The following is a 26,044-nucleotide window of genomic DNA, read 5'->3' as shown; positions in this document are numbered from 1 at the left end:
CATTGTAAAGCAATTATACTCCAATAAAGATGTTAAAAAACAACAACAAAAACACACATGCACCCCAATGTTTACTGCAGCACTATTTACAATAGCCAGGACATGGAAGCAACCTAAATGTCCATTGACAGATGAATTGATAAAGAAGATGTGGTACATATATACAATGGAATATTACTCAGCCATAAAAAGGAACAAAATTGGGTCATTTATAGAGACGTGGATGGACCTAGAGACTGTCATACAGAGTGAAGTAAGCCAGAAAGAGAAAAACAAATATTGTATATTAACACATATATGTGGAATCTAGAAAAATGGTACAGATGAACCAGTTTGCAAGGCAGAAATAGAGACACAGATGTAGAGAATAAACGTATGGACAGGGCTTCCCTGGTGGCACAGTGGTTGAGAGTCCACCTACCGATGCGGGGGACACGGGTTCGTGCCCCGGTCCAGGAAGATCCCACGTGCCTCGGAGCGGCTGGGCCCGTGGGCCATGGCCGCTGGGCCTGGGCGTCCGGAGCCTGTGCTCCGCAACGGGAGGGGCCGCGGCGGTGGGGGGCCCACGTACCGCACAAAAACAAACAAACAAACAAACAAAAATCGTATGGACACCAAGGGGGGAAAGCGGGGAGTGGGTGGTGGTGGTGGGATGAATTGGGAGATTGGGATTGACATATATAACTAATATGTATAAAATAGATAACTAATAAGAACCTGCTATATTAAAAATAAAATAAAATTCAAAAAAAAAAAAAGAAGACAGGCTCTTCAATAAGTGGTGCTGGGAAAACCCGACAGCTACATGTAAAAGAATGAAATTAGCACACTCCCTAACACCATACACAAAAATAAACTCAAAATGGATTAAAGACCTAAATGTAAGGAAAGACTGTTAATGAAGAAGGGATGATAGAAAACACAAGGCAAATATGACCGTCAGCAAGGAGTTGAGCTTGACTAGAACTCAGGGTGAATGAAAGAGCATAACAGAGACAAACAGGAAAATTGAGATGGAGGTAGATGAAGAAACCCTTAAAATCCCAGACAAGAAGATAGTCTTTACTAGCTGAAAGGAAGCCAGTGGAGGTTTGTTGCTGTTGAGTTACTGTTGCTTTTTTCTAAACAGATGTGACACCATCAGAGACACTGTGGAAAAAGGAATCAGACATGGGTAAGCAGAACGGAGATGAAGAAACCAGAAGACCAAGAGTGGTTAGGAGGCTATTCAAGACCCTAAGAGATGGATAATGAGACTGGACCGAGATGATGAGAATGAAAATAGTGTGGAGGAAAAGCCCACCACCTGTTAGAGACCCACGTATCACAGGTGAAAGGGGAGAACAAAAAGGAAAAGTTGAAGAAACACACACAACAGCTCATATAAAAGGACTCAAAAGTGTTGATCCTGGGTGAGTGGGAGAATCGTAGTAATCATCAGACCTGAAGATGGAAGAGAAAAGAAGATTGAATTGTGCCTAGACAATCCGCCTGATTCAGAAAATGACAGCTCGATGCCAAGGTCATTCCTGTTACTAGTGTCTAAATATACTACCCAGACTCAGTGCCGGAGCTACTTACTCTACCTCTGAGGGAGAGAGCACCCTCTCGCCATACCTCGTTCCCAACCCCTGCTACACAGACTCTGAGTCTAGATCCCTGCACCTGTGCTGCCCAGACTCCTGCTGATCCATTAAGAAGGCGAATGAGTGAGTGAGGGATGATGAGTGGCAGTTGCCTGATACTTTGAAATCTGACCAAACGATCTATGTGGACCCTCCATCACCCTCCTTTCTCCCCTGGCTGTTTCACCTGAAATCACAGTACTTGTAGGCCATTTCCCATGTTAACTCCCTTGGGCATTAGCCTTTGTGGCTAATTCTCAGTGTCCATCTGTGATTTGTGCCCTAACCAGACCACTTTGCTCCTTTCTCTAGCATTCTGTCTGCCACCATTCATTGTAAAGTCAACCTGACTCAGCTGGCAAACTTGGAATGTAAACTGGACATATTCTCATAGCTGATGCACACATTCCTACTACTTTGAGAATTTTAGTCATCGCAAATACATATAGGAAAATATTTTTTAAAGGACTTTATTTCTTAGAAGATCCTCTTGTCCCTGATTTCACCACTAATACTTGGGCTCTAAATGTCAATACTACTGAGTAAGTAGTAGTGTGTAAGATCGGTTATCCATAAGCACGCACAAACATGTGCGTTGATATACCCTATCACCCCTTCAACTTCCCCCACAAGTTATCTGACTGTCTTTTTTTACCACAAAGGTAGGGGACAACATCCACCGAGTCTATGTCAGTGACGCCAAAAGAGCTTCAGGATTCACCAATGAGTCTTAATACGTCCGGAATGAAACGGGACACAGTTCAGCAAAAGATGCACCTGCTAACACAAGAATACGAGTGCTTGGAAGGCAGTCTTGCCAAAGGGTGATATCCACTCACCTTCCTACCCATCCCCGCCCACACAAGACAATCTATTATTAACAGCAAAGGTGGAGGTTCTGCTGATGACTCATTAAGTATGCTGATTCATGAAGGACGACATGGGCAGACCTGACTAAAGAAATCATTTGCTGGATTTAATCAATTATTGGGCTTATCAAGTGTGATTACTGAGCCACATAAAAATCCAAGTAAAAGAAGGCATTAGACACTTGAGGGAAAAAAATAACTCCTTGTTATGCCTTGCAACAGATAGAGGCCATTCTGTTATCTACATGTGCAAGACGCACTTTGTCAATTACTTCCACACGTTTGTATCCTGGGCTGTCTTCCTCCTAATGTCCAGAATATTTTTGAGCCATTTGCCCCTTTGAGAAAAAGTCTAAAGAATCAGCAAAACATACATGTTTAAAATAACTGAAAACATGAAGAAAAGAAATTCTCAACTATCCCATTAGACTTTAATACGCCCATACGTTCAAGCACCATGAATAATAAAAAATACTGTCAGCTCTCTTTTGTGATCTAGTGAAAGAAGAGCATGCGATAATGTAAGAATCCTCCCCAAAGATCTAATTGTTCCCAGTGACATTCAGTATTTACACCTATTATAGTACTTACCAAATTTTATTATAATTTTTTCACAGTCACACCTACAAGCCTGTGTACCCCCTCACAGAGGCTATTTTTTATGTATCTTTTTATTTCCGGTATTTATTTCAGTGTATGGCAACAGTAAGTATTCAGTAAACTTTTGTTAAAATCGGAGATTTTTGTAAAGTGCTATGCATGTGACTATCAATCTAATATGATTATCAACAAAAAGAGAGACAACTTTGGCTAAAGTTAACTGTTCACAGAAATGTCTAGATTTATAAAATGAGTAAATCAGATAGAGTCAGAACCAGAACTTCTACTTAAATGATCTTAACAAAGCTAGGGTCAGTAACAAACAAATCAACAAAAACCTTCATGCCACTGAGAGTTTTGCTATCTGGTGGCCTTAAAACTCCAACCCCTGGCCATCCTGACCAAAGTATTTCCACCGCCCACACATATGAAAACAGAACAATTGTCTGTGGAGGTCCCTCAGGTTTGTGGCTATGTCTTTATTGGTACATCTGCCTCTAATTGTGCTGACCATTCACAGATTCCCTAGCACATTGAAACAGGGAGTGAGTGTGTGTGCATGTGTGTGTTGGAAGCTCTTCTAATATAGACTCAGCTTATAACATCATCCCTCATAGAAATTCTTTTCTTCAGGGGCAGCCCCGAAATATTAGATTATTTATAGATATTTGTGATTATTTTGTACATGGTCTGGCATGCTTTCTCAAAGATACAAACTTCTCAGAGCCAGACCTGATAACTTGAAGCTGCAGCTGTACTGAAAACAACCTGATGAGAATTTTATGGGGAAGCAGGTTTCCGGTGTAATCCCCTCTAGCTTTCAAATTACCATTTCACCACTTCAGCAAATCTCTTGAAATGATTGGCCTTCGTGGACAAGCCCCATTCAGAAAGCAAAAGGATGGTTCCCCTTAATTGTGTTTATTTAAAGCCCAATCTAATAAAGTTGTGCAGGGAGAAGCTTACCTCCTACCTACAGGTGCCCTTGCTAACCCAGTAAAGAGTACTTATAACATCACTCTTTCTGTTGAAATTCTGGTCTTGAAAGACATGAGTACATTTCCCTTAACACTAAAAGTGAGACTTAGTAGAATCACTATCATCAAAATATTCTTGTGGATGGGAATAAAGACACAGACCTACTAGAGAATGGACTTGAGGACACAGGGAGGGGGAAGGGTAAGCTGGGACAAAGTGAGAGAGTGGCATGGACATATATACACTACCAAATGTAAAACAGATAGCTAGTGGGAAGCAGCCGCATAGCACAGGGAGATCAGCTCCGTGCTCTGTGACCACCTAGAGGGGTGGGATAGGGAGGGTGGGAGGGAGGGAGACGCAAGAGGGAAGAGATATGGGAACATATGTATATGTATAACTGATTCGCTTTGTTATACAGCAGAAACTAACACACCATTGTAAAGCAATTATACTCTAATAAAGATGTTAAAAAAATATTCTTGTGGGTTACTAAAATCTGCCTAGTACTTTATGAAATATTTAAAGAAATATATCTACCTCAGTTGAGTTGTAGTGGGATAATGATGACTTTGAAAGCTAGTCAATTTTTTTTTCTTTAACATGGCTTTAGAAGGTAAATAAATACATGAGTAAAACGAAATGAAACTTAGCAAGAAAAGTTTAAACAAAGGTAGATTATTTTTGTATCCTGGGCTGTTTTTCCCCTTATGTCCAAAGCAAACCTACAAGACCTAACGCTTTTTAATGTAGCATTTGTGTCATTTAGTTTTCCTACATGAAGCCACCAGCTTTACCTGACTAATTATTGACTGAATCCAAATAACTGCACTTAGAATTCAACTAACCAGTTGAGTCCACACTAGTACACCTGTCCTTAACATGAAAAAGGAACCACAGCTATTCCCAGTCCAAATGAATCATCCAATAGACAAGCATATATTCAAACAGACCAGCATCTGACGGGGTATCAAGATGTATTTAAAAGTGTCTACCATTCATCAAATGAGGTATCCACACACTCCAAATTTACAGATCCCTGGAAAAGGTCTCAAGCAAGATCATTCTGATAAAGGTTGAAGGTTTGATACATGAAAATGGCCTCAAATTCTTTAATACCCTTCCATCAAGAGATGTAATCTATATCCCCTTCTCATGACTCTGGGTGGATTCTGCAATAGCTTGACCAATAAGATACAGAAGAAGTAACATTAAGCCAGTTTCAGGGAGACTAGAACCTTCCACTCCTTTTCTCTTGGAACACGTGGCCTAGGAAGCCAGCTAAGAGTGCAACACCCCTGAGACCACCATGCAGTAGAAGCCCAAACTCCTGGAGACGTTCTGGAGGATGAAAGCCATGTGGAGAGAGAGAAAGAAAGAAGGAGCACCGAAGCTCCCCACGCGCAAGTGAAGAATCGATCTTGGAAATGGATCCTCCATCCACATCAGCCCCAGCTGACACCAGGTGGGTCAGATCCAAACCACCCAGACAAGTCCTTCCTGAATTCCTGACCTATAAAATCATGAGCAAAGTAAAACCCTTGTTCTAAGCCATAAGTGTGGGGATGGTTTGTTACTCAATGATAAATTAGTAGACATGGAATATTTCACATGAGAATATGCATGTGATTAAAAGCAGAAGAGCTCACACCAAGCCTCTATTAATTTGCACTTTTAAGACTTCAATAAAGCTGATACAAACCAGTTTATTTTACATCGACATAAAAATGCAACAGCTTTCACATCAGATATGCAAAAATATGCTTTCCCAAAAAATTGACACAGTAATTTGAAACCTGACAGGTTTGAGCAGTTCTCTTGAGAAACTCCCTCTTACCTGTCTATTTTTCTCCCCTTAAAATAAGATTGAGGCAACTTTGAAACATGTCATACCCCAAGTTAACTACACGTGAAAATGATAAATTACCTTTTACTACTAAAGACTACTATGCCCTCTAATCTGAGTGATTAATTTACGCCCTGCTCAGTGGTTCACATGCAATTACTACCATGAGCCTGATGAACCTGAACAAGACAGAATTATTCAGCCATCTGTATCAGCTCACTATATTTAGAAAAGTATAGCAATGTCTAGGAAGCTTTTAAAGTTTTAGTTAATTTTCTCTCAATGATTTGTGCACCTCCACACTGCACATCAAATGATGACACCACTACTTTGGATTACTGACTTTATTTGGAAACCATAGGACATAGGAGCCTCTACGATGAGATGAGACCCACTAGGAGAGGTCAGATTAAAGTCGTCACTGAAAGTACCATTGTTGAAACCTACTGGAAGATTTTAATTGCAACAGCAATTTTTGATCTCATATAATCTGTTTAAAGCCATAATACCAAAGTCAATCCATGAAAAGCAGACACTAGGCTTTTAGACTGAGCCGTAGTCTTCTGCTGCTTGGCGAACAGAAGGTCTAAGCAACTCTATTTCTTTGGAATGTGCTTTCCAAACTCTTCTCAATAAAACAGAGTAATGAAGGGTGAAGACAGATGATATTCTACTTTAAATTACCCATTCCATGGTTAAATCAAAAGACTTCCCTTAAAGGAATTTGTATCTATGTTTTGAGCTCAATAGCATTTTGTCAGCAAATCAGGCAAAGGAGAATCCAAACACCAAACGTGCATTTGCAAACCTTTTCTGCTCCACCTATAATCCTTTACACATGCCCTCAGCCCAGCCCCACTCTGGTCAAAGGTTTTGATAAAATCGCTAGATAACTTAGCAGTAACAAGCTTTTTAAGCCACGGGATCCACTCTCATGCGAAGGTGTACACTTACTGTGCCACACTAAATGCATGCAATCAATTTTTAATTACAGAAACAGTAGTGACTCGAAGATAAAGCAGGCAACTCGCTGAGAAGGAACTGAGAGACTGTTTATTACAATGAACGTCCACCATGAGCCAGACTTGCGAAGAGCTGTGACACAAAGGAGTCAACCAACCAGTTCCCCTTTCTCAGAGGGACGCTCTTACCTCTGGGACGTTTTCTTATATTTCCTCCTGTGGGAAAAGAAGCATAAACACACATCAGAAAAGAGTCTGCGGCAGGTGGTAGGTTAGAAAAAGATAGCTTCAGCGGGGATGGACGCAGAGGTGAACACTTTGTAGAAAGTTCTCTCTGTGAGGCTTGTGTTACATTGCGGTTGGATGCAGAGAATCGTAGTCTTATCAGCTACACATAGCATCCCAAGAGCTCAATGGCTCTGCCCCCGATATTCTGCTCTTTCCCCTCTGAGAGCACTGTAGCATCTTGGTTGAGATCAGACCTTAAAGATAGCAAGATCCAGGTTCAAATATCAGCCCTTCATTCACCAGGTTCATGGAGTTGTTGAGGAGTAAGTGGGCAGAGGCTGTGAAGCGTGTCTTGTATCTGGCACATAGTAAATGGTCCACAACTCTTAGCTATTTGTACTGTCATTACTGTTACTATCATCCCCATCAGCTAGCACCGAAGTCCCTTTAAAGACCTGCCTTTTAAAATGTAAATGTGTAATCATGCAACTAAACCATAAGACCAGACATAAGGTCTTCAGAGAAGGAAGATGTGAGAAAAGGGACAATGAGAAAGTCTAGAAGCAAAATAGTGAGAGCAGAATCAGGAACTTGCTACTGGCTAAGCTGTGGGCTCAGGCCCCTGGAAGAACACGTCCCCAGGAAGCACAAGTAGCTGGAGTTCTACTCCACCTCTGCAATTTAGAGTCCTCACTTAGCCTTGGGCAAATCTACTGGGTGCAGGGCTTCTTAATCTATCAAATGGAGGTCACATCGGCCCTGGTAATCTCACCTGGGTCACAGTGGCCTTCGAGGAGGAAATGGCCATAAAAGTTTATTTTCCAGTGTATCCCAACGTTTTTCACATTTGTGTCAGCTTTTGTAGGCTCTGAAGACCCTCAAAAGAGTTTTAAAAGACTCTTCAATGGAGAGGATTAAAGGAAAGGAAGTGCTGGGAGAGGAAAACGTATCTCCCGGTAGCATCTCCGGGAAGGGCAATGCAGCTGTCCTTGGTTCCACACCGACGTTCCCATTACAGTCACTGCACCAGGAAGCCAAGCTACTGATTTGCTAATAGAGCTACATGTCACACATGCTTTACAAAAAGGCACAGATGTTTCAAATTCAGAATCCCTATGACCTGTGACATCTCTGTTTAAATGAAAACATACATGGCAGTGTGACATGTTAAGTGAAGTAAACAGCATACAGCACTGAACCCACAATGTGATCTTGACCTGAGAGGTACTGATACCTATTTATCTATAAGGAAAACCATCAGAGTGATAATCATGAGCCCAGGGTAGTAGGTTAATGAATCATGACTTTTATTTGTACTTGTATGAATTTTCTATATTTTCTATTTTAAATGAGCCTTATGATTATAATTAGAATAATTATAAAAATTTATAAAATACTCATATACAGTCACATATACAGATATATACATCTATAGGAAGAATATACAGAGATATTTACATGTTTGAATTACATCATATATGTAGGGAGGAAGGTCAACTAACAGATGGGTTAGGGCTTGGGCTTGAGAGCAAACTACCTGTGTTCCGATCTTGGCTGTGGCACTCAGCTCTACAGTGTTGGACCAGAGATTCAACCCCTCTGAGCCTCACTTTCTTTATCTGTAAAGTGGGAATAATCAGAGCACCTCTTTCAAGACCTTGTGGTGAGAAATAAATGAGATAACCCACCTGAATGTCAGCTCCCCAAAGGCAGATTCTTTGTATGCTGCCCCACTGTATCCCACAGCTTAAAACAGTGTTTTGCACTCCCTCCAAAAGCTGTGATGGGTGTGCACTGACCATCCTGGACCACCCCCCCACCCCAGCAGTGACAGCTCACACGCTCTAGGCAGTAGCAAAGGCAGAGGTTTCATCCACAGGCACAGACCACAGTGAGCTGTGGGTGTGACCCATGCCCTTGGCCCTCGTTAGAACTGCTGTCTAATGAACCGGGCTCGGGAGTCTCTGGCAAGACTGGAAAATAACCCAGTGAGAGTGTGCAAGGGCCAAAGGTAAGGGGGCAGTTGGGGCAGATGGATGCCCCTGGTTCCCACCCAGAAACTCAACTAGTTCTGTCAACAGAGTGTGTCTTCAGAGGCCAGAAGAAGACAACCTTTGCTATTGGCTTCCACAGAATTCTGCCAACATTTGCCAAGGATCATAAAAAGGCACTGCTGGGGGCTTCCCTGGTGGCGCAGTGGTTGAGAGTCCGCCTGCCGATGTAGGGGACGCGGGTTCGTGCCCCGGTACAGGAAGATCCCACATGCCGCGGAGCGGCTGGGCCCGTGAGCCATGGCTGCTGAGCCTGCACGTCCAGAGCCTGTGCTCTGCAACGGGAGAGGCCACAACAGTGAAAGGCCTGCGTACCAAAAAAAAAAAAAAAAAAAAGGCACTGCTGGGAACGCTGAGTGCATCAAAATGAACAAAAATAAGAATAGCTTCCAATTTCAGCACCTACTATAACAAGCACTTAACATACATCACTAATACTCATAATAACTCTACTAAGATCTACTCTCTGAAAGAATCTGAATCCTAAAAAAGGAAATTAATACATGTTACCAAAAGTGTTATAGTATAACAACCAAGACAAGGGGTGGCTCAGGAAGCTTTGTAGCTTTGATTGATGGGCAGGAGTTCAACAAGGAGGAATACGTAAGTACGTGGGCAAGCAGGTAAGAAGGGCGTGCCTAACGACCTCAAACCAGCCCAGCTCAGCCCAGACAGATTCAGAGGCAGACAGCAGGTTCTAAGGCTAAAAAGTACTGAGCTAATCAAGAAATGTAATAAAATGTACACTTTTTTTTAAAAGATGACACCTGAGAGAAGGGGTCACCTGTTGCATTGCCTTGTGGAAAGACAATAGGGTTCTGGAATGTGATAAACCTGGTTCAAAATCCAACTTCTCCCTCTCTAGCTGTGAGACTCAGACAAGCTCTACACTAAAGCAAGCTTTAGCTTCCACATCTATAAAATGGGAGGAATGATCTCAGAGAACACAATGCACTGAATTTGCCAGGTACCATGCATGCCATGTAAGGGGAATTCTAAAAGGTTTAGGACCCTTTCGCCTTGTTTTGAGTTTCTTGAGCTCAGGGGTCCTGTCATATGGGTCTCTGTATCTATCCCAAGGGCATGCACATCGACGGGCACATGGTTCGTACACAACAAATGTCTGTGGGCAAAGTAAATACATCATTTGTAGCTGCCACCCACACATATCAAAACATGGGTTGTGCATTTGGTAGACCCAAAAAAGAGAGACCAAAAAACCTTATTTTCAGCCCAACTCACCTTCCCAACATTCACTCCCCACCTTCACAGATGCATTCCTGACTTCACAGATTCTGAAGTTCTCCCTTCCCATCTTGTCCCATTTAGACAGACAGTCCCCATGTCCAAAGACACCCAACCCAAAGTGTCATCTTACACTGGAGCTGGAAGGTCAGCACTTAAAGCACAAGAGAAAATACAGATCCATAGAAACTACTCTACTCAAGATCCTACTCACAGATCATCTTGACTGGGCAAGATGGTGAGGCTTGAGTCCTACTTATCCTTCAGCTTTCAGCTTTCAGCTGAATCATCACTTTCTCCCAAAAACCTTCTAGGGCCTCCCAAACTGGATCACCTCTTTTGTGTGTTCCATGGTGGCCAGAGCTCATCTGTTATGCTGATGGCAAGATCGATAGCTTGTCCACTATCTGCTTGCTTGTTTCTCCCTTGCCTAACATGGTGCTTGACAAATGACAGCTGTTCAATATACTGCTGTTGCGTGAATGAGTGAATTCATCAAGACACTGATCAAAATGCTTTCTTTCTACTCATTTTTTTTCTGTTTAGTGATGAGTTACTACAAGCAGTGAGGCCATCTACCACAGTCATGGTTTTCTACACACAGAAGGAATGCAATGAGAGAAGGCTGGCAGGGGGAAGCTGGAGAGGAGGCTCACAATTGTTGAGCATCTCCTCTGTTCCATGTCTGTTACATAAATTAACTCACTTTGACCTGCTACAGAGCCTAGGAGGTTTACCTCACTTTATACTTGATGGCAATGAGGCTCAGAGAGGTTAAGTAACTTTTCTAAGGATACAGAACCTTGAACTGGTTGAGACAGAAAGCAAACCCTGAAGCCCTCAAAGAAAATTGAGGAAATTAGTCAAAGAAGTCAAAGGATGCCTGGAGGAAATTTAGACACTCGACAAAAACAAACAAAACCAACCACAGAACATACTGGGCTCTTTCCGTCCAAATGCAGGAAATGAGCTAGAAAAGAACCTAGTTTATTCTTGGCCTTTTGTTTTTAAGAACTTCAACAGAATTTGCCCCTGATTCATAACCTTAAAGACAAAGGGAATGTTTTTAAATCTTCTGTTTTGGCTTCTCAAACTTACTTTAAATTTATAATTTTTTGAAACTTATAACAATACATCACAAGTCTCAAGATTCATGTAGCTAGACTGAGCTAATTCAGACCACAGAGAATGACCAGGAGCTGCCGTGCTCTGGTATCTTGGCAGTGTGGGAGATGGAGAGAGCACACCTGCACACTGAGGCAAAAGGCAGGCCATCTTCACAAGGCCAGGCTGAGGAAACCGCATGGATGAAAGCCTAGAGCACTTTGCAAACTCTGTTCCCCGGAATGCCCTCTACCCTTCACACACACACACACACACACACACACACACACACACACACACACACACGGCATTGTTTGTCTATTCATTTGTTTTTTAAAGAGAGGCATTACAGTACAATGTGTAGGATCACTTACCTAAGCTAAATCCCTTCTTCAACTTACTGTGTCCAATAAGCTATGTAACCTTTGGCAACTTACATCACTTTCCCAGCCACCAGTTTCCTTATCTGTAAAATTTGGGTAACAATAATATGCACTTCACAGGTTGATGTGAGAGTTGAATGTAATAATGAATGTAAAGTTTTAGCACAGTGTTGGGCATCCAGTAAACGTTCAAGAACGAGTCGGCTACTGTATTTATAACAATAGTACTGCCTAAGTAATAATGGTATTATAATTCCATAGGTTTCCAAATTTTGTTTGAAAAAAAAGGCTTTCATTGATTAAAAAAGTTTTAAAAAGAAGTTTAAGATTGTTTTCTAAAGTAGAAAAATTGAATACTCTCAGTTCTCCTCATCTTAGAACACTTGAGCCACAAAGAAAGCAGGTGCTAATCTCAGTCCTACTAAGCAGAGGAGGAACTGAAACTCTGCCCAGCTCTCGTCGCTCCCCACACGCCCCAGGGAGCCTGCAGGCTGTATACACTCTGACACCCACCCAGCAGTGATCCCTGTTAGCCTAGCAGACCCACATACTTTCCTCTAATGTCAAAGCGGGGTCGTTGCTCAGAAAGCAGGAAAAAAAGAAAGTAAAATTAGATATTTAGGAACTGGACACCATGATAATCCTTAGAAATATCTCAAATTATCTTTAAGAAAAAGCCTTTTTATCGATAATTCCCTAAAAACTGAAGCCCAGTGAGTTGCTTACACAGAATCCCTAAGCATCCTCTAGAAGTTATAACTCAGCACAGAGATATCATGCTATAACTAGAATTATTGCTTGACCACATCCACTTACCTGTTAGGCAAATTAAAAGACTCCTGGTCTTCACTGAAAATCCACGTCTGTTTAACTCTGGAATGTTTCTATGAAATCGTGGATTGCCAAGAAGTATCAAATAGTGTGTACGTGTTATATGTGCATGCATGTGTACAGAACAGGGGAAGTGATAAGCTGGAAAAATCTCCCCTGGAAGGCTTCAGTCCATTTATGTCCAGCTGATCACATTCTGACAAGTGGCTACTGAGACGGGAGTATCATCAAAGAGCAAAGAGCATTGACCCCCAATATTTAAAAAGGTTCCCCAAAGCTGTCCATGGCTGTGTCATCTACACCTAGAACTTCAAGACCCTGCACTTCATTTTACCTCTCGGCCCCAATTTGGGAGAGAAGGGAGGAAACTAAGCAAGCATAAGGAGTGATTCTGGCCACAGTACACCTGGACCTAAGGGCAGAGTAGAGACAGCAAGGAAATAGCAAAAAGGAAACAACAGTGTGGCAGATGCAGGATGCTTTTAAAGAGCTTTGTTTGCTTTTTGATGGCTAGCAGTTTGCAAAGTACTGGGCATACCCACAATCACATGTAAGTTTCACAGACTCCAAAGTCAAACAGATGACTTGGGAATCATTCCTGATAGCCTGGGTGAGTGAGAGTCAATTAAGCATTGAGGCTAAATCATGAAGCACCTGGCAGTCTTTCACTTTTTTAAAGTGAGTATCTTTGAGTAAGAGCCATATGGTTGCTGCAATAATGAGGTTTATAAATAGGCTTAATATTCAAACGAGCTGGCTTAGAAAAACCAAAACTTGTGCTTAGTCTCTAAGTTGACAGCAAGATACCTCCCAGTTGAGCACAAGAAGATTTTCTGGTCTGGGAAGCTGAATATGCAACAGCTCCCCACACACAGTGAGAAGTCCAGTTCTGTCCGCAATGTTCTCCAGGGTTTCTGGGCAATAATGACTCACTCTGCTCCAGATCCCATCAGATCCCGTCTCCATCCTTCCTTACTGAGGTCACTATTGCTGCCGAGGCACAGATAGCTTTGGAAATGTTGGTTCTCAGGCTTCAGTTCCCTCAAGGGAGAGGAGATTGGGGGACAGGCTCAGAAAAAAAAAAGTGCACAGCAAAACTCAGGGAGTTAAGTACATGTTCTCACGAGTTCAGGTCACATGCGGCTCACTCGTGGGAAAGTGGACTGAGATAAAATGCCACAAATATCTGTGAAATGATCGAGGATCTGAATGATCCTCTGGTTTTGTTTTTTACTGGCATATGGGGTGCCGACTGAACAAAACTGGATATCGCTAGAAACTTCCACTGAATCTGTCTTAAATCATTTGTATGAACTACTTCAGATGCTGCTGAGAATGGAAGGCCCTTGTACATTTCTTCTCATTTCTCCCAGTGATTTCATTTCCATGATACCCATGTTAAAACCTAGATTTGCAAAGCTATATATACTGATTGCTTTATGGCCTTTCCCATATTTTTAACAAGTAAATGCCAATGAGAAAATGTATATAAATTGCGGTTTCCTGGCACCTTCCAGCAGACAATTTGGGGAAGGGGTGGGGAGAAGAAAGATATTAGAGAAAATGAGAAACTTCTCTTACTAGCTCAAATATTTCTTAACTGTTGAGCTACAGAATGAAAATCCATATGGGCAACAATTCTATTTTCCTGGTTGGCCAAAGATCCAAGGCAGGACAAAAAATACAAAATAATGAAATAATATAAACTCACTTTTACTTGGAATAACCCAATAATTAGGAAGGAGTTGTTTTTGCTTAAATTTTCTAGAGAATTTTTCTGCCAGGTTGTCTATTGGGGAAAATTGTCCTACATATTCCCACCCTTTCATTTAGGGCTCTTAGAAAAGGAAGATCATGTTTGGGGACAGCAACTCCCAAAGTACAAAATTCCAATATGTTTAACCCAAAGTGATGAGATCAAATTCAAATGAAGGAAGCCTTCGAGAGTGTGGTTTGGGGTTGAGCATTGGTAAATCAGAAAAATGAGAGAATGCTAATCCGAAACACAGCTGTAAATAAGATGATCAATGTTTAACTCACTTCTGGAAGCAAATGTGTTTCTATCTAAGGCCGGCTGGGCAGTGGAAACAGGAGAAATCCTTGAGGAGAAGGTTTAGTTCAAACTAAACAACCCCACAGGAAGCCCCACCTGGACCGGCACCAACTCACAGTCAATCCACCCCGCGCCGGTTGCGCCCACGTTCCCAACAGGGCTGCGTCTTCATTGCTCCCCCTCCCCAGACCCCTCTTCTAGCTGCAGACAGTTGGCCAGTCACAAAAATCCAAATCTCCTGTTCATGCTTGTTTCTCTCCTGGCCCTGGGTTAAAAATTCCAGCACTCAGATTACTGTCTAACAGGCCCCAAAATAGGACCCCTCCCCCAAAAAGCTGAAATCTTCCTCTGAAAAGCATTATTTCTGAGCAAACCAAGGACCATTTCCCTCTAGCTTAAAATCTACTGCTTAAAGCTGGGCAGTGAGCTAATCAGTGGCACCAATGAAAATATACTGGAAAGGTCATTAAAGAAAACAAAGTAAATGTCATGCTTGTAGAAGTCTAAGTAGTACCTTTTTTGCATAAATGATCTACCCCTCCATTCACATATTTACAACCACTTGCAGTGTTCTAAGTACAATAAAACTGTGTGGATGGGAATGGAAGAAATCTTTGTGACCTACTTCCTGGGAGCCTATCTCCGGTTTCGATAAACATCAATGAGAAAGGCTGAAAACAAAAATATTTCTTAATATCTGTGACAACACTGCCAGAGTGGAGATAAATCCAAAGGACTGAGACAAAACCTCACTCTTCACAGATATCCCTGTAATTAGGGGAGGGGCAGGTTTTTAATTGAATTATCCAGAGAGATGCTTGAATTCTCTACTCTGTTTTCCCCATGTAGATTTAGCCAGAACAAAAACTGTATCTTCTGCCAAGTTTAACTTCAGTGACCAGTCTAATGTTTTTAAGGCTTTCCTATCTCCCCAAGTAGTAACTCCTTCCTTCTCTCCTCCACCTTTCCTCCCAACTTGTTATCAAAACCTACTCCCGGCAGAAAGCAGCTATTGGCCATTTACAATTCCAGGTGAATGTAAGTCAATACAACAGCTCCTTGAAAGCAGTTGTCCTTCCTATTTCCTCTCAAATCTTCTCTCACAATAGAATCATCTATAGAAGGCTCTTCTCTGGACATAGGCTCTGTAAATTTCAACAATTTAAATATGGCAAAAGTAAGGCCGATCCCCAAAATACAGAAAAAAAGACCAACCCACTCAGCTAGCAGATGCACTCCTAGGGACCATTTTGAGCGCCACTGTCAACTGAATCAGTTGAGCATTTGAACCAGATTCCCCTCAGCTACAGTTATCCTCACTGAAAGTATCCAAGACTCCCACAAATGGGTGCTTTGAACCATTCTTTCATTTGTTTAACCATGACTAATTTCAGTTAGTAGTTTGATAGACAGAATGGCAGTTCTAAACATTTTTGAAGCTTGATTTACAATAATTCATCCTTATCTTTCACAAATGAGCTATGCAGGACCCTGTTCATGAAAGTGTTTAATAGTTTCTCATAGTTAGGAGACAGGGTTCCAAGTAACAACCTAGAGTAGTATACGAAATATAAAATACTTTGGGGGGTTAATTTAAAGATATTGTAAGACCCCTTAGAGTCATCCTCAGACAAGACTCAGAGACGTAGAGAAAAAAAAAGGGGTGGGATATTAATCTGAATTTGAACTACTCCTAAAAACACACCTGGAAGTAGCTTTCAAAGACTAATCTTTCACTACCAGCTTTACTTCATGTCTCTAGAGTGTAGGAAAAGTCTTGCTTATTTAAGAATTTTGGTTGTTTAGAATCTAGATAAACAGAATTTAATGGTCTTTGGATGTGTAGTAGTGACTTTCAGTCAAAATACATCCTCACGTTGCTTCTCACTCTTCTACTGGCCTTAAGGGAAAGGAAAGCTATATTTTGGCAGAATATTGAATATTGGGTCCCTGCAACAGGTCTTTGGAAGGGAGTGGAAAAGAAGGGAGGAAGGTCCATTTTTGGAAGGCCTTAAAGAGCTTCCGGGGAAAAGGCCATGAATGAGGCAGAGCTGATGTGGAGGGTGGGCACTATGGCAGAACTGTGGATGCCCCGAGAGACAGAGGCCTGGTGTGTGCACGTAGGACACCTTGGGAACAGCAGCATGAGGCGGCGCCCACTGGACGAGCCTAGACAACAGGACAGCCTCCTGCAGGGTCTAGGGAGCCTCCACCCAGCCAAGCTGCACCAGACCCTTCTGCAGGAGGCTGGGCTCCAAGCTCCAAGTCTCACTGCCTGGCTCACGCCTGACAGTCCCCACAAGGTCCGTGATGAGGGCCTCATTCCATTTAGCTTCTTGGGTCATGGTCTCTTTCTGCATCTGGAATACTGGAAATGACCCTGCCTAGCCCTCAGGTTTCTGTCTTTGCTCCAAACCCATGTTGTGCTGGACTTGACACCAAGCAGTCAGTACAAGTGTTCCAAGCAAAGCCATGTAGATTGACTACTAGCTGGTCTTTCCCAAATGTTGAACAAGTAAATGCCAATGAGAAAGCATATATAAACTCATCGTCTTCTGGCATCTTCTGTCAGACTATTTAGAGAGGTCACACTAAACTATGTTCTCTCTACTTGTAAACTTTATAGGAATATTAATTTAGCATCATTCAGACACATACATGAATACACATATTCACATATACATATTTATACACATTATATATATATTATTTACAATATGTATTATATCATTATTATATATATATATATATAATTTTTTCTTCTTACTTTGTTGGGCTGTACCTTACATCTCCAACACAGACCTTTCCTTAAATCTCCAGGCCTTCTTATCCAACTGCTCATGTCTCCTCAGGGGCGTCTTATAGGCCTCTCATATTCAGTATGTCCAAAACTGAGCTCATGATTTCTACTCCGCATTCATTCTGCTGCCACACACAACCAAACTTGCAAACTTGATCCCCCCTCAGTGATCCCGATCTAAGTAAATAGTACCTGTGGATTCAAGCTAAAAACCTGGGAGTTATTCTAAATTCCACAATTCTCCCTCACATGCCAAGTCCAAATCCCGTTGAGTCTATCTCCTAAAAATCTCTCAAGTCCATCCCCACAGACCTACAGTGGTTTCCCATTGCTAAGGCTCCCTGGTCTAAAAGAAAAGGCAAGATCTGCCCCTTTCTCCAGCTGTGCCTTGAGCCTCCTGTCTCCACACTGCTTTTGCTGCCGCCACTTGGCCTTCTTTTGTCTTCTCGGAGGCGTCATGTCCCTTTGGCTCTTTGCACCTGCTATTTTCCCAGGCCTTGGATACCTCAGAACACTCTTCCTCAACTCTTAACTAACACCTACTTATTCTTCATATCTCAGCTTAAATCTCACTTCTTCAGAGAAGGTTTCCCTGATTCTTAGACCTGGGGTGGGCCCCCTCTTATATGTTTCCACAGCACCCTGTACTTCTTTGCGGCACTCATCACAGTAAATATCTATTTGGGGAATTAGATGTTTAACATTTGCCTCTACCTGTAGACTGAATGCTCCCTAAAGGAGGGGACATTTGTCTTGTTTCCCACTGTATCCCTGGTGCCTAGCATAGTGCCTGCCACGTGGTAAGTGCTAAAGAAATGTTTGCTGAGTGAATGAGTGATAGATGAGATTCCTGCATATAGATGAGTCTGTATTCATTCAAATTTATAAATAAAACTCATCACCTATAGTTATGAATGATGTCTTCTTGACTGAGTTATTCTCTTAAGATTTTTCATAATTTCACAACCTAGGAACATCTAGATTTTTCTTATACTCGTTTATTTTATTTAATAAGAGCTGTCAAAAGGTCTTTAAATAAAGAGTACATTCCAATAAGCCTGAAGAATACAGCACTTTGCATGGATTCAGTATACGTTCTCCAGAAATAGAGTATTTTATTTGTTGTAGAATTCATTTGTATTACTCATGGGAAATTGTGATGGTCATTCTCAAAGCTGTTACAGACTACATTATGTGTCTCACATTTAATCATTACTTTTCTTGTCATCTCTCAAAAAGCTATGAGGTGGGTCATGTGAGCACTTTCCCTCCATATGGGGAAACTGGAACCAAGGAAAATAGTTTTCTATGAACCAAAGAAAATTAAAGACGGAAAGACGGAAAATGGAGCTAGAAATGAAGAAATCTCTTTGCTTAGGGCTGCTTACCGACAGAGGCTGTAAAACTTAGCCAAAATAATAAACGGCTGCTAAATACTGAGTTGTAATTAGCTAATAAATTAGCACAACCAAATTCTGATAAGCAAGTGATGATGTACTAATATATGACATTAGTATTCAAGTAAAGAAAATTTCATTCTAAATATAAGAATCTACTTAACCCTTTTTGATATTCACCTCTTTCTCCCCTTCAATATACATTAAGAACATAATTCAGGGAGACTTAACTGGCCTTTATTAGGAAAAGAAAGACTCGAAAACAATCCCTCAAACACAAACGTCTTCCTTCTCTAAATCCTAGGGCATTGTGTCAATGTCATTTACCTAGCAATTAATTATTGCCCATACTTTTATTGTTGTTTTATAACTTTTCACTTCTATAAAGAATTATCTTGTCTCCCTAACTAGACTCTAAGTTTCCTGATAGCAGGGCTTTTCTCCTGATACTTTCATTTCTCTTCTGAAGCTCCTAATATCCGGTATATAATAAGAGCCCAATAAAATTATGCTGAACCATCTGACATTTGCAATTAAACGGGAGAGTGGAAGGCCCAATTAACACCCTAAAATATGTAATCTGGGGGAAATAAACATCAATTTTTAAAAATTGTTCTTTTGGAATTGCTTTATTAGTGAGATTCAGGTGAAGCCCCTCTTCCCTGGGTCATCTGTTCACAAGGCTTTAACTCAGAACCGTGACTCTCAGACCCGAGGCTCTTAGGCCAAAGGTCTCTCCATAGTTCCAGGCTGCTATCACCACCAGCTACTTGAACCTTCCAGAGGCTGCTCCAGTCCAGCACGTCTAAACCCAAATTTATCATTCTGCTGTATCCAAGCCTGCACTTCTCTCCGTGGTCTCTAACAAGGCAAATGGCACCAAACTCACTAATACATCCGAGACAAAACAAGCTTGGAAGACAACTTCTCCTTCTCTCTTTCTGTCTGCTCCATTCTAATGTCAACTGTGCCCCTTATTTTTTCCTCCTCAGTGGTACTACCATAACTGAAGAATCTTCTCCAACTGATCTCCAGGCCTCAAGTCTCATCTCCAATCTGTCCTCCGTACTTCTTCCAGAATAGCCATCCTAAAATTCAAATCTCATTGTGTTACTCTCTAGCTTAAAGTCTTTTGACAATTCCTTAGAACTTAAGGGATAAAGTGTAAACTCCTTAAAATTACATGCATTCAAAAAAAGATTCCCTGAAGGATGAATGGAGAGTGTCTGGAACACATTTGTATGTGTGTGTGTAACGTGGTCGAAGACCTGCCTCCTTAAACTATGAGCATGTATAGTTTTGAATAAAACAAAAAGTAAATTTTTTAAAATTCCATGTATCACTACCTGGCCCATGCCTTTTTTTCCAACTTTATCTCTCATTCCTCCTTGATGTGTCAATGTCTCCCATACCTCTGTACCTTTGTACACTGTTACCTCCATTCACTAGCTTTATCTATCCCTCAATATTGCGCTAGATGAGCTGCATGAGGATACCTCACAACTACCTTTTAAGGAGAATATCTAAGACCTCTGGGGATGGGTTTGTCAGAGAAGGTAACCCTGTTACCTGTACAGCTGATGGACCAGGGACCAATGTAGGGGCCAACTGCTTCTGAGGTGACCTGGGAGATTTCTGTCCAATAGCTCCATGTTGAATGACAGCAGCTAGACCCAACCACACCCTCTCTTTTGGGATTACCGGTAAGAGGTGAGCATAGGGAAGGGCACTGAGACTCAGGCTATATTCCTAGTTAAGTAGACACAGCTTTTCCAGTTGTCCATAAAAACAGCTCAGAATTCTGAGCTGATGTACTCTGTGCTGACTGGATGACTCCCTGTTTTCCTCACATCTCTGCAGAAGGCTGACATGAATGAAAGAAATCTGTGCAAGTTTCTTCCTTGTGACTCTAAGGACTCTGCTCCGAGTAAGTCTGCAGCTCACTGCTCACACCTTCTCTGGCCCTCCCAGGCAGAGGTGGCTCCCCGTGTGTCCTCTGTAACTACAGTCAACACTCCCGGGTGTTCACCTCTTTAGCTACAGCCTTATATCTTACAGCCTTATGGATTATCTACTTCTGCACAGAGTTTATCAAAGTGCCCGGCACATAACAGACACTCAGCAAATGTTAACTGACTAAACTTCTGTTGCCTGAACACTGATGGCCCTATGAAAAATTTCAGATGAGTAGAAAGAAAGTACAGAGTAGAAAGAAAGTACAGAGTGAGAAGTCTTTATTAAATAAGAAATACAAAACCAAAGATCCAGGCTTCTTGGCCTCTGGATTCCCCCCTGCCTTTGATGTATACTTTGGAAAAGTCACTTAAGTTCTCTGTACTTGAGTGGGGGTATTAGTGAAGACTTTCAGAGACACCAGACTCGAAGTAGCCTATGCAGGAACACAGCCTGACGGATTCGCGTAGCTGGGACAGCAGACAGAATCAGAGAAACAACTGCAGGGACTGGGGCTTGTGGGAGCAGACCCAGGGACTTCCACTCCATCTTCTCCCCTCTGCTTCTCTGTAAGTTCTGGCCTGTCTCCTGTCACTGAAAGCTCTGCTCCACGCAGCAAGAAATGGAGCCAGCAGCAGCCACCAGGAAAACCCAGAAGAGAAAGCAGCACTCTCCCCCAGCCAACAGAAAGTCTCAGTGGAGGACTCTACTGCTTCTGCTTGGGTTCTGTGCCACACTTGAGACCAACCACTGTTGCCAGAATGGTGAAATTCTGTGATTGGCCAATCCTGGATCTTGAGCCCATGGAGGGCTGGGGGGCAGGGAGGAGGGTCTACTGCCATAATAAGGGGGATGGGAAAGCTTGGTGAATAGACAGAAACAATAATCCCAGTCTGTGACCCTAATAACCATACACCTGGGGATACTCCAGTAACCAAAACAGATCAAAAAAAAAAAAAAAAAAACTATGTCCTCATGGAACTTATATTTTAGTTGGAGGAAACAGACAATAAACATAATAAACCATATCTCCGTTTATGTTCATAATACTATTTTAGATCATGTAAAAAAAGCATCTTCATAGAGTGTTATAAAAGCATAAATCTTATTGTACTGATTACCTCATAGTTGGGCAAAACAGATATACAAAAGCTCAATTACAATTGTTACAATAAATGCCAAGAAATAAGTGGAACCTGTTCTCTTGCTCTCAATTAAAAAAAATATATATATAGAAGCACCCTTTTGTCATCATATAACAGGAAAAACTCTTGGTCAGGACCCAGGGTACAAGTTATGAGTCAAAACCATACAGCCGTGAGGCTCCCCCTCAACATCAGAGGAAGCAAGTGCAGTCGTCATGTTTTCCCTGCTGGAAGATTCCCTAACAAAACAGGCATTGGGAGGGGCTCTTAACAATTCCACCCACTCCTACAGAGGATAGAGTAAGGACAACAGCACTTGGGGGACAACGGAGGAAATGGAAACACAAAAAAAGAGGCTCCTTCCTCAAGGAACTTCTATTTTAATTGGAGGAAACAGACAATAAGCATAATAAATAAATTAAATATATAGTATTAAGACAGTGAAATGTGCTAGAGAAAAAAGGAAAGCGTGGAAAGGGGGATGTGTGGGGCTTGTAATATAGAGAGGACCATCCCCTATATTCTCCACACTGTAGATTCTTGGCAACGATCCTCTTGCTGCTGGTAAAGACCACTCCAGGCAAGTGCAGAAAAGGGGAGGAAAAGAGAGAACCTGGGTAAACCTAAGAGTGGGATCCTGCCCTGGGTCGTGGCTTTGCCACATCTTGCCCAGGTTCCACCTCAGTTTAGATTCCTGTGCCCAACCTGGGTAATGATGTTAATTAAATCCACCTCCCATCTAGTTCATGGAATATTGTGTTGATAGTACCACGTGGCCTGTAAGCTGACCCAGATACACATTTACCTTCATTTTGAATACTGAAAAGTTCATCTTTGGGTCTTTATGCTTCCTTCATCACCTATTCATTGAGCATCTACTATGTGCCAAACCCTGTTCTAGGCACTGGAGGTACAGCAGTGAGCAAGACACACAAAGTGTCTGTCCTAAGGAACTGACATTCTACTGGAGGAGATGAAAACTTCAAGGATAGATTAAGTAGGCGAGATACTGACAATACCACTAAATAGTCCAGGCATGAGATGACCAAGTCCTGAAACTTAGATGGCTCTCAAACAAGGTGAAACAAATTCCTATCTGTGGTCACCTGTAAAGCCCCTTCTATACAGGTATCATGGTAATAAATTGGTATGAAAATTCAATTTTGGCTATTGAGTTTTTCTAAAATGTTGAAAGAACAGCTTCCTTTCTCTTACTGTTAATCCACTGTGGGAGCAAAGAGACACACACCCTTCCATCTCCTAAGGTTTCTATTTTGTTAACTGCAAAAGTGTTACTCCAAGTTGTATAAAAAAGCATGCGCTTTGGTTTCCGGAATCTTTAGCTACTTATTATAGCACAACTGTTTTGTTAAAAAAACAAAAAAAAAAGTGGTAGTAAGAACCATAACAGTAGTAAAAAAAAAAAAATGTCATAACAATAGTAACATGTCCTTTTTCAAATCAGAAAGTGAAGCTACAGATCTCCTGGGACTGCTGTTGGGCAGGGTGTTTCAGTAGGAAGGGTAAAAAGAGAAGGATTCAAAAACACACATTTGGAAAAGAATCAACCCACACCTTTTATGTTCCAAGGTACAGGGTGCTAGGTAAACACAAGAGACTTGAAAACAAAAATGCAGACAACAATTTGGGGAGAGAAGCCTAACAGATGAAACAGAGGAAGCTACAAGACAGTGCGTTGTAAGCTCTGAATGCTTTTTCACACAAGTTTCCCACCTCAACCTGGCTGATTTGCCCAAACACTCTTCCCCAGCCTGAGTTGCTCTGTGGAGTTGGTTGGAATTGTAAAGCAGCCTGAGAGAAGCTGTTCCTGAGTGTGCGCACATGAGTCCCTCCAGCCGGGATGTCAAGGAGACCAGCCTGACAACACTTTGACATTGTATATTTTGGACCCAGATTTTGTGGACGCAACAAACTTTCTGTGTGCACCACAATATGATCACATGGAGTGTTCATCACATATAACATGAGCTTATTGTAAACACCTCTCTGAAAGAGGTGCTGCATTGCGTGCATCTCAACTGTTGGAAGAGCCTGCCAGCCAGAAAGACAAGATTTCCAAATAAGTTTACAGCCTCTGCTTGCAGCAGCCAGACAACCCCAAAATCATATTATTTGGCATGGTTTCACATTTAGATCAATGGCAATGAAACTCACTTTGATTATTGATGGAAGGGCTTTTATAAATTGCACTTTAAATGGGGATACCTTGAAGAAACACCTATCTTATTGCTTCCCTTTAGAAACTGTGAATATCCTGGTTGGAATGTGGTCTCCCCCAAGATAAAGATAACTTAGATCAGTGCCCTTCTGACTTGTTTTGGGGTGTGTGTGTGTGTGTGTGTGCTTTCAAAAACAATAACTGCAGCAAAACAAACTGCCAAGGAGCTGGTTTTCCCATCACTGCCCTTGGTAGGAACAGAAGGTCTGGAGAATATACTTGGAGATAACCTATTTTTTTTTTTTATCTGCACTAGATATTTGATGCCAAATATCTGGGAAATGAGTATCTGGTGGTTATGGAAGGTATCTTTGGGACCTGCCTGGTCAACTGAGGAGCAAGCTGTAACCATACAGCTGTCACTACAGCTTCCTGACTGGGATAACCAGCAGTTCATTGTTTATGAAATCTTTTCACAGAAAATAACACATATTTTCAGGTCACCTCTCCTCAGTACCCAAAAACAGACAGCACCCAATGAAGTGGATGAAATTCAGAGATCTCTGTTCACCAGTCCAACTAGAATTCTGGTCACTGTATTGACAGCAAACGCCCTATTTCACTGTTCAAATATTACTAGGAAACTCCAATATTGGTTCTGAACCCTACTTTCTCCAAAAATAGTCCTTCCTTTCAGTAACTCTTTTCCTGCTAGAAAGAATCCTAAGAAAATATCAGAAGTTGAAGTAGGCTAGGGAGAGGGAGAGGAAAATCTAACAGGCAGAATACATGCTGAATTTGAACTGTTGGTAAGTTCTTGGACCACCTGCCAAGGTGTCTGCAAGCATTCTGCAGAGAATAACTCTTCCTTTGATTAAAAGTCTGTGACCTGAGTCCCCAAACTTTTCTCCCCTGACAAACAAACAAACAAACAGAAATATCTCCATGAATACTGAGCTACTATAACTGAAATCTAAGGACATCTCCTCTTCCCCAAAGAAAGCATGACTTGGAAACAGCAAGGCATTCCGAAGCACTCAGAAAGACAAGTCTCGCTATTGAAAGGAAGGTAGCAGTGACTGTAATTAACAGAGAAGCGGTTGTGGAACTTCTAGCGTTGTATTTTGAAGGGTCATGCAGGAATTGGGGTGAGCAGTCGTGACTGTGGCTGTGTAGTAAAATACTGATGAGAGGGAAATAGGGCGAAAGAAGTAAACAGATCTACTTACAGCCCTCGGAGCCGAAGCCAGATTTTCTCGATCTGTTCTGGTTGCAGGTATTTCAGAGAGTTGCTCTCAAATTCTTCAATCTCCTTGGTTGGCGACTCCATAGCTGCAGGTTATCACTGGGAGTGAGGCTGAGAGACTTTGGGCTCTCCTCTCCCGCCTCTTTGCCCAGCCCTGCCCTCGAGCCCCAGTCAGGTGGCGAGCGCGTCTGCCTGTCACTTTCTGCGTGCGCTCCCCCTTCTGCGACCCCCAAATCATGGCTTAAGGCGGGCCCGGAGGGCCGGCGACCCCGGACCCAGGTGCTCCCCGGAGGCAGCTGCGGGAACCAGCCATGCTCCTGGGCTAATGCCAAGGGTAGGAATTGTGCTCCTGATTTAGGAGAAAACACCTCAGACCTGTTCGGGTTCTTTTTTTTTTTTTTTTTTCTCAAACAAAGCCAAGGAAGCGAACAGTTTGGCAGCTGAAGGACTGCAGGGGGGGAAAGGGAGGACCGAGTGAGGAGGAGAGGCGGCGAGGAGGGAGAAAGTGAGAAGGGGAGACCGAGGAGGCGGGTGAGCCTAGGGGGAGCC

The 26,044-nt window shown here is 42.1% G+C and overlaps 1 protein-coding gene across 9 annotated transcripts in view; it reads right to left on the bottom strand.

The window, feature by feature from the left end:
- Positions 1 to 26,044, bottom strand: part of PDE1C (phosphodiesterase 1C) — a 554,383-nt gene that overhangs the window by 245,252 nt on the left and 283,087 nt on the right. The window contains exons 1-2 of one of the 9 annotated variants that reach the window (XM_030857476.3): positions 25,479 to 25,958; positions 7,070 to 7,096 (exon numbers count right to left, since the gene is read on the bottom strand). The exons of 7 other annotated variants lie outside the window; for them this stretch is intronic. In XM_030857476.3, coding sequence (XP_030713336.1) covers positions 7,070 to 7,096; positions 25,479 to 25,579 — 128 coding nt within the window. In that variant the 5' untranslated portion in view covers positions 25,580 to 25,958. Of the gene's footprint in view, positions 1 to 7,069; positions 7,097 to 25,478; positions 25,959 to 26,044 lie in introns of those variants that run through there. One more of the 9 variants, XM_030857472.3, reaches the window with a different exon arrangement.

Source organism: Globicephala melas, chromosome 9, assembly GCF_963455315.2.
Source record: "Globicephala melas chromosome 9, mGloMel1.2, whole genome shotgun sequence".
NCBI classification, from domain to species: domain Eukaryota; kingdom Metazoa; phylum Chordata; class Mammalia; order Artiodactyla; family Delphinidae; genus Globicephala; species Globicephala melas.
The sequence above is the reverse complement of the archived record's forward strand: the minus strand, read 5'-3'. Positions and strand labels throughout refer to the sequence as shown.